The 14527-nt window shown below is 41.8% G+C and overlaps 1 protein-coding gene and 1 pseudogene across 5 annotated transcripts in view; one reads left to right on the forward strand and one right to left on the reverse strand.

Moving 5' to 3' along the window:
• Positions 1 to 10223: 10223 nt before the first annotated feature.
• NAA16 (N-alpha-acetyltransferase 16, NatA auxiliary subunit) overlaps positions 10224 to 14527 on the forward strand; it is a 57128-nt gene continuing 52824 nt past the window's right edge. For 4 of the 5 annotated variants that reach the window (XR_005655940.1, XM_039877189.1, XM_039877192.1 and 1 more), the window contains exons 1-2: positions 10224 to 10541; positions 14337 to 14421. Coding sequence is in view for 4 of the 5 variants with exons in the window: in XM_039877189.1 (XP_039733123.1) it covers positions 10488 to 10541; positions 14337 to 14421 (139 nt within the window). In the remaining variant the exon portion in view is untranslated. The remainder of the gene's footprint in view (positions 10542 to 14336; positions 14422 to 14527) is intronic. The other variant, XM_039877191.1, reaches the window with a different exon arrangement.
• Positions 13930 to 14048, reverse strand: LOC120614470 (uncharacterized; annotated as a pseudogene).

Genomic DNA, 14527 nt, shown 5'->3' on the forward strand with positions numbered 1-14527 from the left:
CCTGATAGGATTAGTGCACTTATAAGAAGAGACACTAAAGAGCTTTTGAGGTCTCTATCTGTCCCCCTTTGTCCCTCCACAAGCCCAAAGAGATCATGTGAGTACACAGCAAGACGGCAACCACGTGCAAGCCAGAAGAAGAGGCTTCAGAAATTAAACGTCTTGCTAGTACCTTGATCTTGGACTTTCCAGCCTCCAAAACTGTGAGAAATAAATTTCTGTTGCTTAAGACACCCAGTCTATGGTATTTTGTTATGGCAGCCCAAGCAGGCTAAGACACTTGCGTATGTAAAAATGTATTGAGATAAACATGAAACTTAAGAAAAACAAAAATATGGTACATATGTAGTTATTAATATGTGAAGATGTTCACAATATATTAAGTGAAAGAGGATGTTTAAAAAAACTCAGCAAATTTCATTTAAAAAAATTATACATGATTCTATATATTTAAAAGTCTGGTGGAATTATAAGAAATCTTTATTTTCCTCTTTATAGTATTCTGCATTTCCGGAAGTTTTGTGATGAGTATTTTTGTAAACAAGAAAACTATGAAAGAAAAAAAAGACATTTTTCAATGTTGGTTGAAAAAACCTTATAGAAGTTATTGAATCACTTTATGAAGTTAAATAACTTTAACTTCCAAAGAGTCTGATACATTACAGGATAAAAAATTGAAGAAATAGTAACCAAAAAAAGAGGTTGATTTATTTATTTATTAAAAAAAACCAAAACATTTTGATTAAATTAGAGCTGCCACGTCTGAAATCTTTCTCACGATAAAGTCGACTATAAATAGTTTCTCTGTTGAATGAGTTTGTAACTATCACTAATAATTTGGTATCCTTCTGAGAAACTAAATGACCTCTGTCCCCCTCCTCCAACTTGAAGCAAACTAAACAACAAAGTAGGTGGGGCTGTGTTTCAGATCCATTTAGAACAAACTCAGCCCCAAACCCAAAGGGGTAGAGGATAGAGATTTTCACCAGTTTTCACTCTTAGAGACCTCCAGATTTTTTCAAAGATTCTGAGGACACTCGTGTCTAAAGTTCTAACAGGAGGCTGATTAGTGTCCTGCAGGGATCCACGTCAATAAAGTGTCACTTAGGGCTTTCCCTGCGAGCAGCAGAGCACCAGGACTTCCTCAGCCCTGGACATTCTCGGGGCAGCCAGACCAAAGTGAGTGTAGAGATTGTTCTAGGCTAAGCTGAAACTTTTGGTCCTGTCTTGGAAACTTTCAGAGGCACTGAGAGCAACATAAAATCCCAGCGCACAGCCATAACTGTGAAGGTGCACTTGACTTTCTGGTTCCCTGGAGTTTAGGCTCTTACCATGTCTCGAGACATCCCGCTATGTGAAGTTTGAGATTTTAATCATGTATATTTTACTATAGAAATAGTGAAATTATTTAGCAGTTTAATACAAAATTATTTAGCAATTTAATTCAAAATTATTTAGCAATTTAATACAAAATTCGAGCTTTCAGGTGGAAAGGAAGTAGCAAAGCAAAGGTTATTCTACTTGTATTCTTATAAATTATTTTCCCTTAGAGAAGCAGAATATGAAGAATAAAAAGGCAGCATTTCATATACATGTATATGTATATTCATGCTGGTTCTCAAATTTTTCTTCGCTTGAAAAAAATGCTAAGAAATGCGCCACCTGCTGGCATTATTGAAACTACATCACTCAAATAATTTTCAGTCACATGTTTAAGAGGCTTTGATAGGTCAACCTACTATCTGTCATTTACTCTTAAAGAAAAAAAAAGCAAAGACAATTTTAGACTAACTCATTCTGGGAACTACCTTTTACCCCCTAAACTAGTATTAGCCTAGGTCGAAGTCAGCTTTGTTAACAAGATCATTTATTGTTATCTCTTAAAACTTCTTGGTAATTTCATCTCTTCCATCCAGCATCTAAATATTTTTCTTAAATTATTTACTTGGTTTTAAATTGTACACTTCCAAATCTTCATTTCAATAAATTTTATTTTCGCTTCATTTTCCCCTTCAAATACCCTTTATAAGTAGTTTTCAAATACTGTTTATAAGCATTAAAGTGTTTTTCAACTGAGATCCAATGCACTCTATATTGAGAAACACAATGTAATCTATTCTGTGTGTATCTTTTTTTTTCCTTTTTATTATGAAAATTTTCAAACAGACCCAGACTCAGACTCAAATTTACATTCTTTTGGCAAAACTACTTCATAAGTGGGTTAACTACTTCCAAGAAAGATGCAAAATATTTAGTTATGTCTTCCAAAAGTTATGCTAGAAGCTCATAAGTCCCTAGATTCATTATTTTATTAAAGCTTGCAAAATGGTGATATTTTGTCATTCAGCTTTGTTAGCTGAAACCTCTTTAACAAGAAACTTTCCTTCATACACTATCTGTTGCACTTGCTTTAAAAATTTTAAAAGGAAAACTTTAAAATTTTGTAAAAGTAGAGAGGTGAACAAATTCAAAAGCTTGCTTTCTGAACAATTTTTAGGGGTTCCAAATTCTATTTCAATCTTAACTCTCTTTTTTTTACTTTAATAATGAAGTAATTATATGCAATTCCCAAATCCCAAAAGCTCTGAAGAACTTTACGTTTCAATTCAAAGACAAAAATATCTTTGAAAACTGAAGGCTTTTTTTTTTTTTTTACAACTTATTTGATGGACAAATCTGCCCCAGCACAAACCAATTTGGCAGGCGAATCTGACTGGGATTGATGCAGGGCTATCTACATCTGTATTTCTCTCACTTGGAATAAATATTCATATGTTTTATTGAAAAAATACTTATCTATTGGATTACAAGATACTGCCCAGATTCTGTTGAGACTGTAATGCAATATACAGTATATGCATTTACCTTTCTAACTCCAAAATATCCTGAAGTTTGAAAGCTGTTTATCTGAAATATTGGTCCCAAGTTTTTCAAATAAGGAACCATGAACCGTAGCAATAATATAGTAGTTGACATTCACTGAAAACTTATTCTTTACTAGGTAATGCCCTGAGTGTTTTACATTTGACTAACTCAGTCTTCACAACACCCCTGTGCAGTAAGCTCAACTGCGCTGCCCACTTTAGGAAACTGAGGCACGGCATGGCTAGATGAGTTGGTCAATCTTATGGTCAAAGGGATTCGAACCAAGATGACTGGGCTGCACCGTGACCTTGTTTCTGCTGCCTGCATTCTCTCTCTCACTAGATGGCACATGGTTCTTGCAGTGTTCCACACTGTGACGGGATTCCAGCCTCTTTCTTCTGTCACGACCCCCTCCAAGAGCCTTGTGTTTCATCTCAACCAGATGACTCCCGTTTCTCCAAAAGGTACTTTCAAACGTGTCTTTTTTATTCATATTGCTAAAGGATATTTATAAAGCTACGATTATGACCCTTGCATAAAAATGAAATGTACGTCTGTTAAATTTATTTGTTCGTTTGTTTGTTTTTATGAGTTAAAGAGAAAACGTAAATATGCCATAAGGAAAGTGGTAATGAATTTGTTTAAAAAATGAAAAACTGGTCAATGTACACAAGGCAGTAATTACTCGCTTCTCCATTATACACAGTTTGCATTTCTAAGGACGAGAATCACTTGCATTGTTAGGTGTTTTCTACAACTTAAAAGAGTTGAAAAATAGCTCAAAGGTAATGAAAAATAATTTATTCAACAGGATGTCCTGTCACTTTTTTGCCCATTTCCATGTCTCACGATTTTTCTTGATAATACTAATTCCTCTTCCTGGAGTGTGATTGTTTCAAATTGACTTCATCATCACGGTACTTACTGAATATTTACTATGTGCCAAGCACTCTGCTAAGTGCCACAGGTTCAATGGTGAGGAGAACAGACATCAGTCCAGATGTCATTGTTTTTCATAGATCAGCTCATCTAACTGATCGAGTCCCTGTGATTAGTTAGATGAAATCTCAATTACTTCTCTTAGAATTTTGCTGAATCTTTTCTTGTATTATAGTTGGCAAGTTATATTCATTCTAGATTTTACAGTTCTGAGGAGCAAGATACAAATCCCAAATTCTGAATATCTTGCAAAGATGATAAATTATTTTCTGTTTTTGAGAGGTTATAAACAACTGTAGTTCAACTGAGCAAACAAATTTTTGACTCTGCTGCATGTAGGATGCCATGCTCTGTGCTACAGGAAGATGATTAATTCAACAACAAAAAAAATTTTAAGCACCGATTGTGAAACATGGGGAATACACAGTCAGATGAGACACGTATCATCCAAAGGAACTTCAGTCTAATGGGGGAAGTGAACAGCCTCAGCAGAGTTTGATGAGCGCTATGTCAGAGGAGAGTACTGAGTTTTGAGAACATGGCGGAGGGGCAGCCACATCAAGGTAGGGATCAGGGAGGGCGTCTGGAAGAAGCTGGTGTTTAATCTGAGTTTTGAAGGACAAGGAGGAGTTAGCTAGGCACAGATAGGAAGGGTGTCACAGATGCTCACTGAGAATTTAGGAAATTTATGCGGACTGGTGGGATGTGAGGCTATAAAGATAGGCAGGAACCAAATTATAAAGAACTTCAGATACTTAGGTAAAGAGGCTCAGCTTTCTCCTGAAAGCCAGGGGAGGATTTTGAGCAATAAGAGTCATTAGATTTGTATTTTACAAAGATCACATGGTTGGCTGAATAATGCCCCTCACTCCTCCAAATGTCCACATCTTAAGCTCTGGAATCTGTGAATGTTCCCTTATATGGCAAAAGGGGACTGTGCAGATATGACTATTTTAAAATGGAGAGATCATCCTGCATTATCTCGATGGGCCCAATGGAATCACAAGGGTCCTTAAAGAGAGATGCAATAGAGTTAGAGGGAGAGAGATGTGAAGAGGAAGCAGAGGTCAGAGAGGAGAGAAGATGCTATGCTGTTAGCTTCGAAGATGGAGGAAGGGGACACGGGCCCAGGAATGTTGGTGGCCTTGAGAAGCTGCAAAAGGCAAAGAGACGAATTCTGTCCCAGAGCCTTCAACAGAACACAGTCCCGCAGACACAGTTCAGACTCTTGCCCTCCAGAACTGAATGATGATAAATCTGTGTTGGCTTTAAGCCACTAAGTCTGTGGCAATTTGGTACAGCAGCAATAAGAAATACAGATTCCCTTGGCAGCTATGCAGAAAATGAATTGAAGGAGGCTGGCCAGGGATCCATGGAGACTAACCAGTATTTAGCACAGGGGCTAAATGCATGAGCTTTGGTGAGATGGCCCTCATTTCTTAGTTTTGTCATCTAGTGTAAATTTATTATTTTTTTTAAACTTTAGTTCTCATTTGTAAAAGGGGGAGAAGAGTGTTTTTCCTACAAGGTTTTCATGAGGATTAAATGAGAAATAGCACGTTATGTATCGTGCCTCATACAGAGTGCTCCGTAACAGTTATTATTAAATGATGACAGTAACTGAGAAGAAAGGAGAGAGGAATAAAGAAGTTGATTCTGCCCAGGTCGGAAGGCACCGTTTTTGCTGAGAGGGGAAGAAAGAAGAAAAATGATGGGCGCTCTGCAAGTGTGGGGTGAATGAATGACTAGATAAGGAGAAAATGGTGTGATTCAGACCCTGGCAAGTTAAATGGCATTGAAGAACAGGTGCATGGAGAATGCGAGCGTGAGTGAGCCAGCCCAGACCCCCCGCGCCGTGAAGGGTGAATAGCACTTGTTAAAGAATCAACGGATGTTTGTTAAAAGAATGGTAGGAAACTGTCAGCAGAACATGGATTGTCCCCAAGAGTCTGACTGAAGTCATTATTATCAGAAATTACAGGTATATATAGAACATCCTTATAACAGCAACAGCTCTTAACTTCATGCTGGAGCCTCAATGTATGGCAAAAAAAAAAACAAAAAAACAAAAAAAAAACCCTTCTGTCAGTGTTCCCCCGACAGGCTGGGAGCTCATCTTCAATGTGGGATGCCTGCTGTAATAAGTTTTCTTGGAGTTAAAAGAATATTGACAAATCTCATTTAAAAAATAATTAGAAAAATAAGATAGTAGTCTGCTGGTATTTATGATTTAAGAGGTGGGGCAGGTCTCGCTGATTCCAAATTTGGACATGGGAGTGGGTAGCTAAAATAGAGTAGGGGATGAAAGTCTTTGGAGATGAAACCAAGAAACTGTAAAGCTGGGGACTTTTTTAAAAAATAGACTTTATCTTTTAAAGCAGTTTTAGGTTCGCAGAAAAATTAAGTGGAAGGTACAGAGATTTCCTATATGGAAACCTCGTACCCCCACATATATACAACCTCTTCTATTATCAATATCTCCCACCAGAGCAGAACATTTGTTTCAACTGATGAACCCACACTGACACATCATCATCACCCGAAGTCCATAGTTTACACAAGGGTTCACTCTTGGTGTTGTACACCCTCTAAGTTTGGACAAATGTATAGTCACATGTATTCACCATTACAGTATCATACAGAATAGTTTCGCTGCCTTTAAAATCTGTTCTCTGCCTATCCCCCCATCCCTCCCGCAACCCCTGGCAATCACCGATCTTTTTACTGTCTCCATAGTTTGTCTTTTCTAGAATGTCACATAGTTGGAATCATACAGTATGTAGCCTTTTCAGATTGGCTTCTTTCACTTAGTAATACACATTTACGATTCTTCCATGTCTTTTTATGGCTTCGCTAGCTCATTTTCTTTCAGCATTGGATAATTTTCCAGAATCTGGATGAACCACAGTTTATCCAAGGCTAGGGTTTTGAACCATCCACATAGATACTGGAATCATAGTAGATGGATATACTAGGAGCGAAGCTGAAGAGACGACTATTGTCATCTGGCATAGAACGAATGAAGGATAGTGACCAGGAGGAAAAGGGGAAGAGCATGACAGAGTTGGTGGATACAGACTCAAAATAAATTTCCCTTTCCTTAAATGAAGGTGAAGTATTATGATTCGAAGGAGGCAGTTGGATGAGCAAAAATGCTGATTCTCCCCCAGCAACTCCTGTGATATGTAAGGAAAGGAAGGTGTAAAACGGGGCACGATGTCTTTGGTAAGGCTTGGGTACCGATTAAGGCGAGGAGGCAGGGAGTGCTCAGTGAAGGGGCTGAGGACAAAGCTGAGTGGAAAGGACAGGGCGGCCCACTGTGGGAAATGCTACAGGGAGGAGGAAGGAACCGTGGACTGAAAAAAACGTTCGGATTTGGCCTCTATGCAATCCCCGACACGTAAGCATCATGAAGGAAGACATCTTTGTTACAAGACTGCCTGTCACAGTGTGCTCAGTAATTAAGTATTGAACAAACGAATTGGTGGTATTTCAGAGAACATTTTCAGAAGACTGTGGGAAGCAGAAGTCAAATCTTAAGGAAAAATAGAGTTGCCACTTTTTTTTGGAGAAACCCCATTATCACTTTCTTGTCCATTTTCCGTAGGTAGTCTGAGTGACTTTTGAACAAAATAAATCAGATCATGTCACTTTCCTGCTTAAAATGCTGCAACGGCTCCCCACTGAACATGGGATAAAAGCGAACCAAACCACATTGCCCAAGAAAGCGAACCCTGCACAACCTGGCCCACAGCTTCGGCTATCTGCACAGCACATTCCCTCATGTATGACCCTCCAACCCCTCCTTGACCCTGAAGTTCCCACCTGTTCCTTTTATGCTTTGACCATGCCAATCTTGTTCCCGCATTAGGGCATTTGCACGGGATTCTCTCTAGCTAGAATATGCTTTTCTGGCTTTTCACCTCGTTTGCTCCCTTCTCGTCCTTGAGGTCTCTGTTCACGTGACCGCCTCCCCAGAAATCGTTCCTGAGTACCTGGTTGAAAGTAGTCCTTTCTTCAACCCCCATGGTCCTCGTAGGGACCTTGTTTTATTTCCTTCCTGGGACTTCTCGAGGTCTGGAATTCTCTCGTTTACTTATGTGTTTACTGTCTGTCTCCTCCCATCAGATTATAAGATATGTAAGGAGAGAGAAAATGCAAATAGCGGGGATGGGAGGGAATAGCTGCTGAATAGCTATTCAGGAAAAGCAGAAGGAGCTGGCGCCACGTGCTGCACGGGAGGAATGCAGTGCTTCTCCTCTGCGACGAGAGCGAGGCGGGTGGGAGAGGACAGACGCATCGGGGCATCGGACGTGTAATGCATGATGCCGTCTGATGCGTTCTTTCCTACCAGCCTTTAGTTATATGGTTAAATCGGTTATGGGAAGAGCAACGAATTAGTTGATTTTACTCTGCTGGCTGGCTCTGTTAGATATGCTAGAGAACATTCTTTTCTCCTCGGCTGTACGAGGCTTAGCAAGAGACTCACTGGCCCATATGTAGGTAGCAAGCGCTTCGGGATCTGTTAAGGTCTTTACAGATGTTGTTACTGTAAATTTACTGTGTGCATGATTCTGAAAGAGGTACCCCCTGCGTGAAGCACCAGGAAGGAACATCCGGGTGGAGACCTACCATGCCACCAGTTGGGCCTCAGCGTTCTTCCTGAGACAGCGAGTTCAGATTTACAATGCATTTGTTTTTTACTGTGGGCTTAGAGATGACTAAGCATTGCATTCACATAACCCTGCTGTGAAAGATTACAATAATGTTATTATAACCCCATTTTCTGTTGAAAGGTGGAAATAAGATTTGCTCTAGGCTAAACAGGAAGTCAGTAATAAAATGCCAGCCACTGGCTAATCCAGGCTTTCTGACTGTGCGTGTTACATCTTTTACATACTCTAAGGTTTAGGTTGACGGCTACCAGCAACACTATTGGTGTTGTTTTCAGTTACTCACCTCCCCCTCTCCTCCATCCTAGTGTAGACAGCCAAGGCACGTGTGCACGGCATGTCGTGGTGTGTGAAAGACAGATGCGGAAAATATTAAATATGAATATTCGTAAGCACCAATTTCTCCGTGTTTGCGATTGCAGGTTTCCCTTGTACTGCTGGGAGACGCTAGGGAGGCTGTGGAGAGGGGGAGAAGTCGGCAGTGGGGTGCCAATGAAGCATCAGCGTAGGCGGCCTGATTTAGGGGTGGGGAGAGCCATGGTGAAGATCAGGCAGCTGCCACAGAGTTAATGATTTGTAGTAAGTTAGGCTGGGCAAGGCCCACAGGAAACTTCCATAAAAGATAAACATTTCTTGTCTCCGAATATTTACAGTTGGCATGACACTACCGCGCCCCTTCTCTTTTATTTTCTTAATTGAATTAATCATTTTGAAATCGGCCTTGAGGTGAGGCAGAGTGGCTTGAGCTGGCTGAAGTACATTCTAGAAAAGTCCATATCCTATCAGAGTCAAGGGATGGCCAGACTGGCGCACTGGAGCTTCACCTTTTCCCACAATTAACCCTTTACTCTCGAGGATGTAGATAAACTGGGAGCCAAAGAATTTTCAGGAATAGTAATGCTATTGTGAGCAAGCAGTGGGGGTGGGGGACTACGGAAGTGGTTGGGTATGAGCTCGCTGCGAGCTGGCACTTCTCTGCCCCTGCTTGGTCGTCTAGACTACCCCCAGCGCAGGTGCCAAGCAGCCGAGTTCCCCAGGAAGCCCTCCCTGACTACTTCTTGTCTAACAGTTTGGGGAGCCTAGTTTCTGTCCTGAACCCATAGACCCTTCTGGACTTCCCCCTTTTAAATCACAGTCTCTTCCCTATTTTAAAAGACTCCTGTGATACTTTCTGTGATACTGAGGCTAGAGGGGAAAAACCCCAACTCACCTCTGATTACAGTCTTTAAAATGCAATTATGCATCAATTACACTGTAGTTCCCACAAATGTGCACAAATTAAGATCCAGAACATATGTAAGTTTATGTACCTAGTATTTCCATATTACTTAATATTAAACCTATATCGTATGTATGGCTATTCTTGTCAACGATGTTCACTCATATCTTTCTAGACTCACACATTTCTATCACTATTCTATCTTTTCCTGCTTTGTTTTGTTCTGGAATGTGCTACCTTTTATGTGTAATAGAAAGTGTCCCAGAGTTGGAAGATCCTGGGTTTCATCTTAGGCCACAAGCCTAACAATCAGAGGACAATAAAAGTCAGCGACTTATGAGGGGCGACAGCGCGTGAGCCCCACCTGAGCCGAGGTTCCGGCGAGAGGAGCGTTGGCGCGGCCCCGGCCCCCCCAGGGCTTTCCCACGGCCCCCGCGCTCCGGGTCCCCGCCCCTCGCGGCCCTACGCCCCGCCCCTCGCCCCGCCCCTCCTCGCCCCGCGCAGCCCGGCGCCCCGCGCATGCGCACACCGCCCGCTCGAGGGGCGGGCCCCGGCCTGCCATCTTGCAGCGCGGCAGCCGCGGCCGCTCTCCCCGAAGCAGGGCCGGAGGTGAGGGCGTCGCGTTCAGACCGCGCTCCGCGTCCATCGTCAGCCCTGCCCAGGACACCCAGCCCCAAGTCTAGGCCAATGAACGGGCCCGTCGCCCGCACCTGACGCTCGGCAGCGGTTCGCCCCGGCGCCCACCTCCACGGAACGGAGCGCGCGGCCCCGCAGCCTCCGCGCCGGCCGCGATGCCGACCGTGCAGCTGCCGCCCAAGGAGAGCAACCTCTTCAAGCGCATCCTGGTGAGTGGCCGGCGGGCCTGGCGCTGCGGTCGGCCCGGCGGGGACGCCTGCGCGGGCCGCCGCGGGCCCCGCTCTGCTCTTTGTCCGTCTCCGAGCCCGCAGGACCCGAGTCCGCGCCTGGCCGGGCCCCGCCGGGCAGCGTGTCCGCGCGCCTCCCCGAAACTTCACGTCGCCCCCGCGGGCACCGGGCGAGGGCGCGTCCTCCAGGTAGCGGCCCCCGCGCAGCCGTGCGGCCGGGCTCGCCGCCTCGTCGCTCCGGTCCTCCCAGCTTCCTTTGCCCGCGTCCCCGCGGCCAGGTGTTCGTTTCCTGCTTTGCGTTTAATCTTTTGCCCAGCGCGCCCCGATCCCTGCTAAAGCGGGGCGACCCCGCGGCGCGGTGGGGCTCAGACGCACGCCGGGTGCGGGAAGGTGGGACCGGGGCCCTGGGCGGCAGGGCCTCCTGGTGGGGGGGACCATGCGTGTTTTTGGTGTACTTTACCTCTTTGGGAAGCGAATACATGACACAGACTGCATTTCTAAGTTATCACGTCGAACACGGCACTTTGCTTTTACCTCGCACAGGCCCTGCCTTGGGTAAGTGATGAAAGCCTTGCGGACAGGCTGGATTTGCGCTGGAGCATTTACTTAGTTTCCGAGCAGAAAGCTGAATACTGGCGCTGTTGTGATGACCGCTGCCCGGCCCAGAAGTGTGTTTTCTGTAGGTTGTGTGCCAGCGTCCTTGGGGGCTTCACGGTTTTGCAGGTTCCGTTCTTCCAGGGAGGAGAGGCAGCCTGCCTTCGCTTTTCTCCGCAAAACTAGGGGCCATAGATTTTAAATTAATATTGTAAATAGCTATTTCTTTCCTAATTTGTCGTTTCATCTGAGCATAAGCGTTTAGAGTTTAAGGGTGAATTTAGTATTTAGAGCCTGTGTTATGTGAGTTTTAGCTGTTGGTTACCTTTACCATAAATAAGATACTAAGTTTAGAATGTTTCAAGTGTTATCAGTGGCAGTTAAAAATTCATAGAAGTTGTTCTGTTTTAAGCTAATAGAAAGTTATTCTTCAGAATGTTAAAAAAAGATAACATAGTAACTGAGATAAAAGTTTCGTCTTAATTTTAAATGGTGCTTAGTGTTGGGCAAATAATGGGAGACAAGTGTAAAAACAAAAAGTTCTAATTAAAGCATTGTGGCAGATTGCTTCACTCAGCTTTTTAGTATATGTTTTTTCCTATATTAAAATTTTTCTCTATGTTTTTCACAGTATGGAACTGGACAAGTGAACTTTTTTGTCCTTTCAGATGGGATTTTTTTTTTGTCTAGGGAATTTGAAATATGTTAATGAAAAGTCATCTATAAATCATTATTAGATTTCAGGGCATGTGACATTTTACTTAAAAGATGACAGAACACACTTTATATATGGATATTTTGTAGTTTAAATCATGTTATTATTAGAATGAGGAAAAACTACATGATTTATTACATTCTAGTTACAGAAAAGTTAAAACTGCTGCTAAGTTAACTTTATCCCCAAATAAATTGGGAAATGCTGAACATTTTCCTCTCCAGGCGTATAATGTTTATTTTAAGGTTACATGAATTTAGGACGGTGCTGCAAAAGCGAGTGATTTCATTATCTCACCATTGCAATAAATGTGGGTAAAATTTTGCTACATCGAATTCCTTGACAAACAGAAGTGTCTATAATGAGATTATTTTTTAAGTTTGGTTTGTGGACCAAAGTGCTTTGTCAGCAGCAGTAAATTTTTATTAGTTATCAGTATACATAAACATATCCATACAAATTCATCAGCTAGCTTGTCACATGTTCTGCGTGGCTTATGCCTGCCTGTCTTATTATTCCTCAACTAGCTCTTAGCATTACATTTTGTTGAATTTTGGAGCTATTCCATGCCCTCTTTTATGGATGAGACAATCAGACCCAGGAATGGTAAATGAGTGTCTCAGGTTCTCTGGTTAGTAGAAAAGTTGAAACTAGAATCTATCTTTTCTACTAAGCATATATTCCTTACTGAACTTAAGACTTTTCTTTAACCTGAGTTCTTGGGTGCTGGAGACAGACTGCCTGCGTTTGAATTGTGACTTTAACACTTTCGGCTGTGAAAACCAGTGTGCCTCAATCGCTCCATCTAAAATGGAGAAAACATGCATCTCATACGCTTTCCTGGGACTTAAGTAAGGATTAAATGAGAACAGTGCCTGACACATAGTAAATATTTCCAATAAGTGTTAAGTATTATCATTACTGTTATTGGTAGTATGATTATTATTACTTTTGAGATCACTTGGTAAGTCAAAAAACCTATAATAATTTTCTCCTTTTTTCTTCCCCAGTAGTTCCTTCTGCTTATTTTTTTTCTTATCATTTGTCAGGTGAACTTCTATAGTCAAATTCAGATTATCTCTTTACTTTTCCTTTAAATTATTTTTAGAATAGGTAGTATATTTGCATATTTCAAAATTTCGGTTTCTCCCAACCACTAAGTTCCCCTTACCCAGAAGCAATCAAGAAGCCTAATTTTAAACATTTTTTTCTATGGACACTAAGTTCTGATTCTCCCCTCCACATCCCACACCTGCTGCAAGGATCAATCATTTCCTCCTTTTTCACTCGTACTTTTTTGAGGGTAGTAGGCTGTTTTTATCGAGCTGTGCTCATTTGTCTAGAACCTGAGGATGCAGCAATGTTTAAACTAGGCAAGATCTCTGTTCTCATGGAGCTTATAGTGTGGTGGAAAGGAGAGACACTAAGTAAGTAATCACATAAATAGGAATTTCAGGAGATGATAGAGCTGTGTAAAAATAGAGCAGTATGATAGAGAATATGTTCGTATCTGGGTAGGAGGCTAGCAGTAGTAGATAGAGTGGTCAGGTAGGTGACTTTGACACCCCGATGATAGGGAATCAGCCATGGGAAGATCTGGGGAAGGACGTTTCGGGTAGAGGAACACAGGTGCAAAGGCCCTGAGGTGGGGACAAGCTTGGCATGTTATGTACTAGAAAGAACACCCATAACAACGTAAAGGAGAAGGTGACTGAATGGAGATGAGATGTTCTCATGATCAGTGGCTGTGGAGGACAGTAACCGATGACTTAGCCTGGCTGGTAGCATTTAGGAATAAAGAGGTTGCTTACCCTTGTATCCGACCAGTGATTAAAAGACCATGGTCTTTGGAGTCACACTAGAGTTTGCAACTAAGCTGAGCCACTTATAAACAAATTTTATGACCTCTTAAGTTTCATTTTCCACATCTGTAAGGTGGAGGTAATGATACCTACCTTAAGGAATTAATATGAGTAATAACAAGATTTGTATAGACACATAATAATAGTATAGCAGTATTTTTTTGTGTGTGTATACCTTGGTTTCATCCTTTTTTTTTAATGCCTAAAGCATCTAGTCTTCCTAGGTGGTTTCCCATCCAAGTACTAACCAGGCCCGACCCTGCTTAGCTTCTGAGATCAGACGGGATTGGGCGTGTTCAGGGTGGCATGGCCATAGACTTGGTTCCATTCTTCTAAGAGCAACGGCTTTTAATGCAGTTTCTAGTATTTTTCTGTGTTGTTACCACATGTTTTTGCTTTTTGATTTTGAATATAGAAAAGCTGTAGCAGTGTTGGTTGACAATTAAATTTTTTTGTTTACTGTTTACTTTTTTTTAATCTTCTGTAAAGTGAAAATAGATACTAGAACAATTTTGGATTGTGAATTTAGGATTTATATAATGCAGTGAAAAGTTACTCCATGTATATTCATTTTATAAAACAATTTTTTGTTCATTTTCTTTACAGAAATGTTATGAACAGAAGCAGTACAAAAATGGCCTCAAGTTTTGCAAGATGATTCTTTCAAATCCAAAATTTGCTGAACATGGAGGTATCGTCTCATCTGCGAGAGATTGCTTTGGGGACAGATCACATTCCTAACAGGGACTGAAGCATGCTTCCCCAGGATCCAGGGCCTTGTAGCTCTCTGTTAGATG

The sequence above is a fragment of the Pteropus medius genome, unplaced genomic scaffold, assembly GCF_902729225.1.
Source record: "Pteropus medius unplaced genomic scaffold, Ma_sr-lr_union100, whole genome shotgun sequence".
Classification (NCBI taxonomy): domain Eukaryota; kingdom Metazoa; phylum Chordata; class Mammalia; order Chiroptera; family Pteropodidae; genus Pteropus; species Pteropus medius.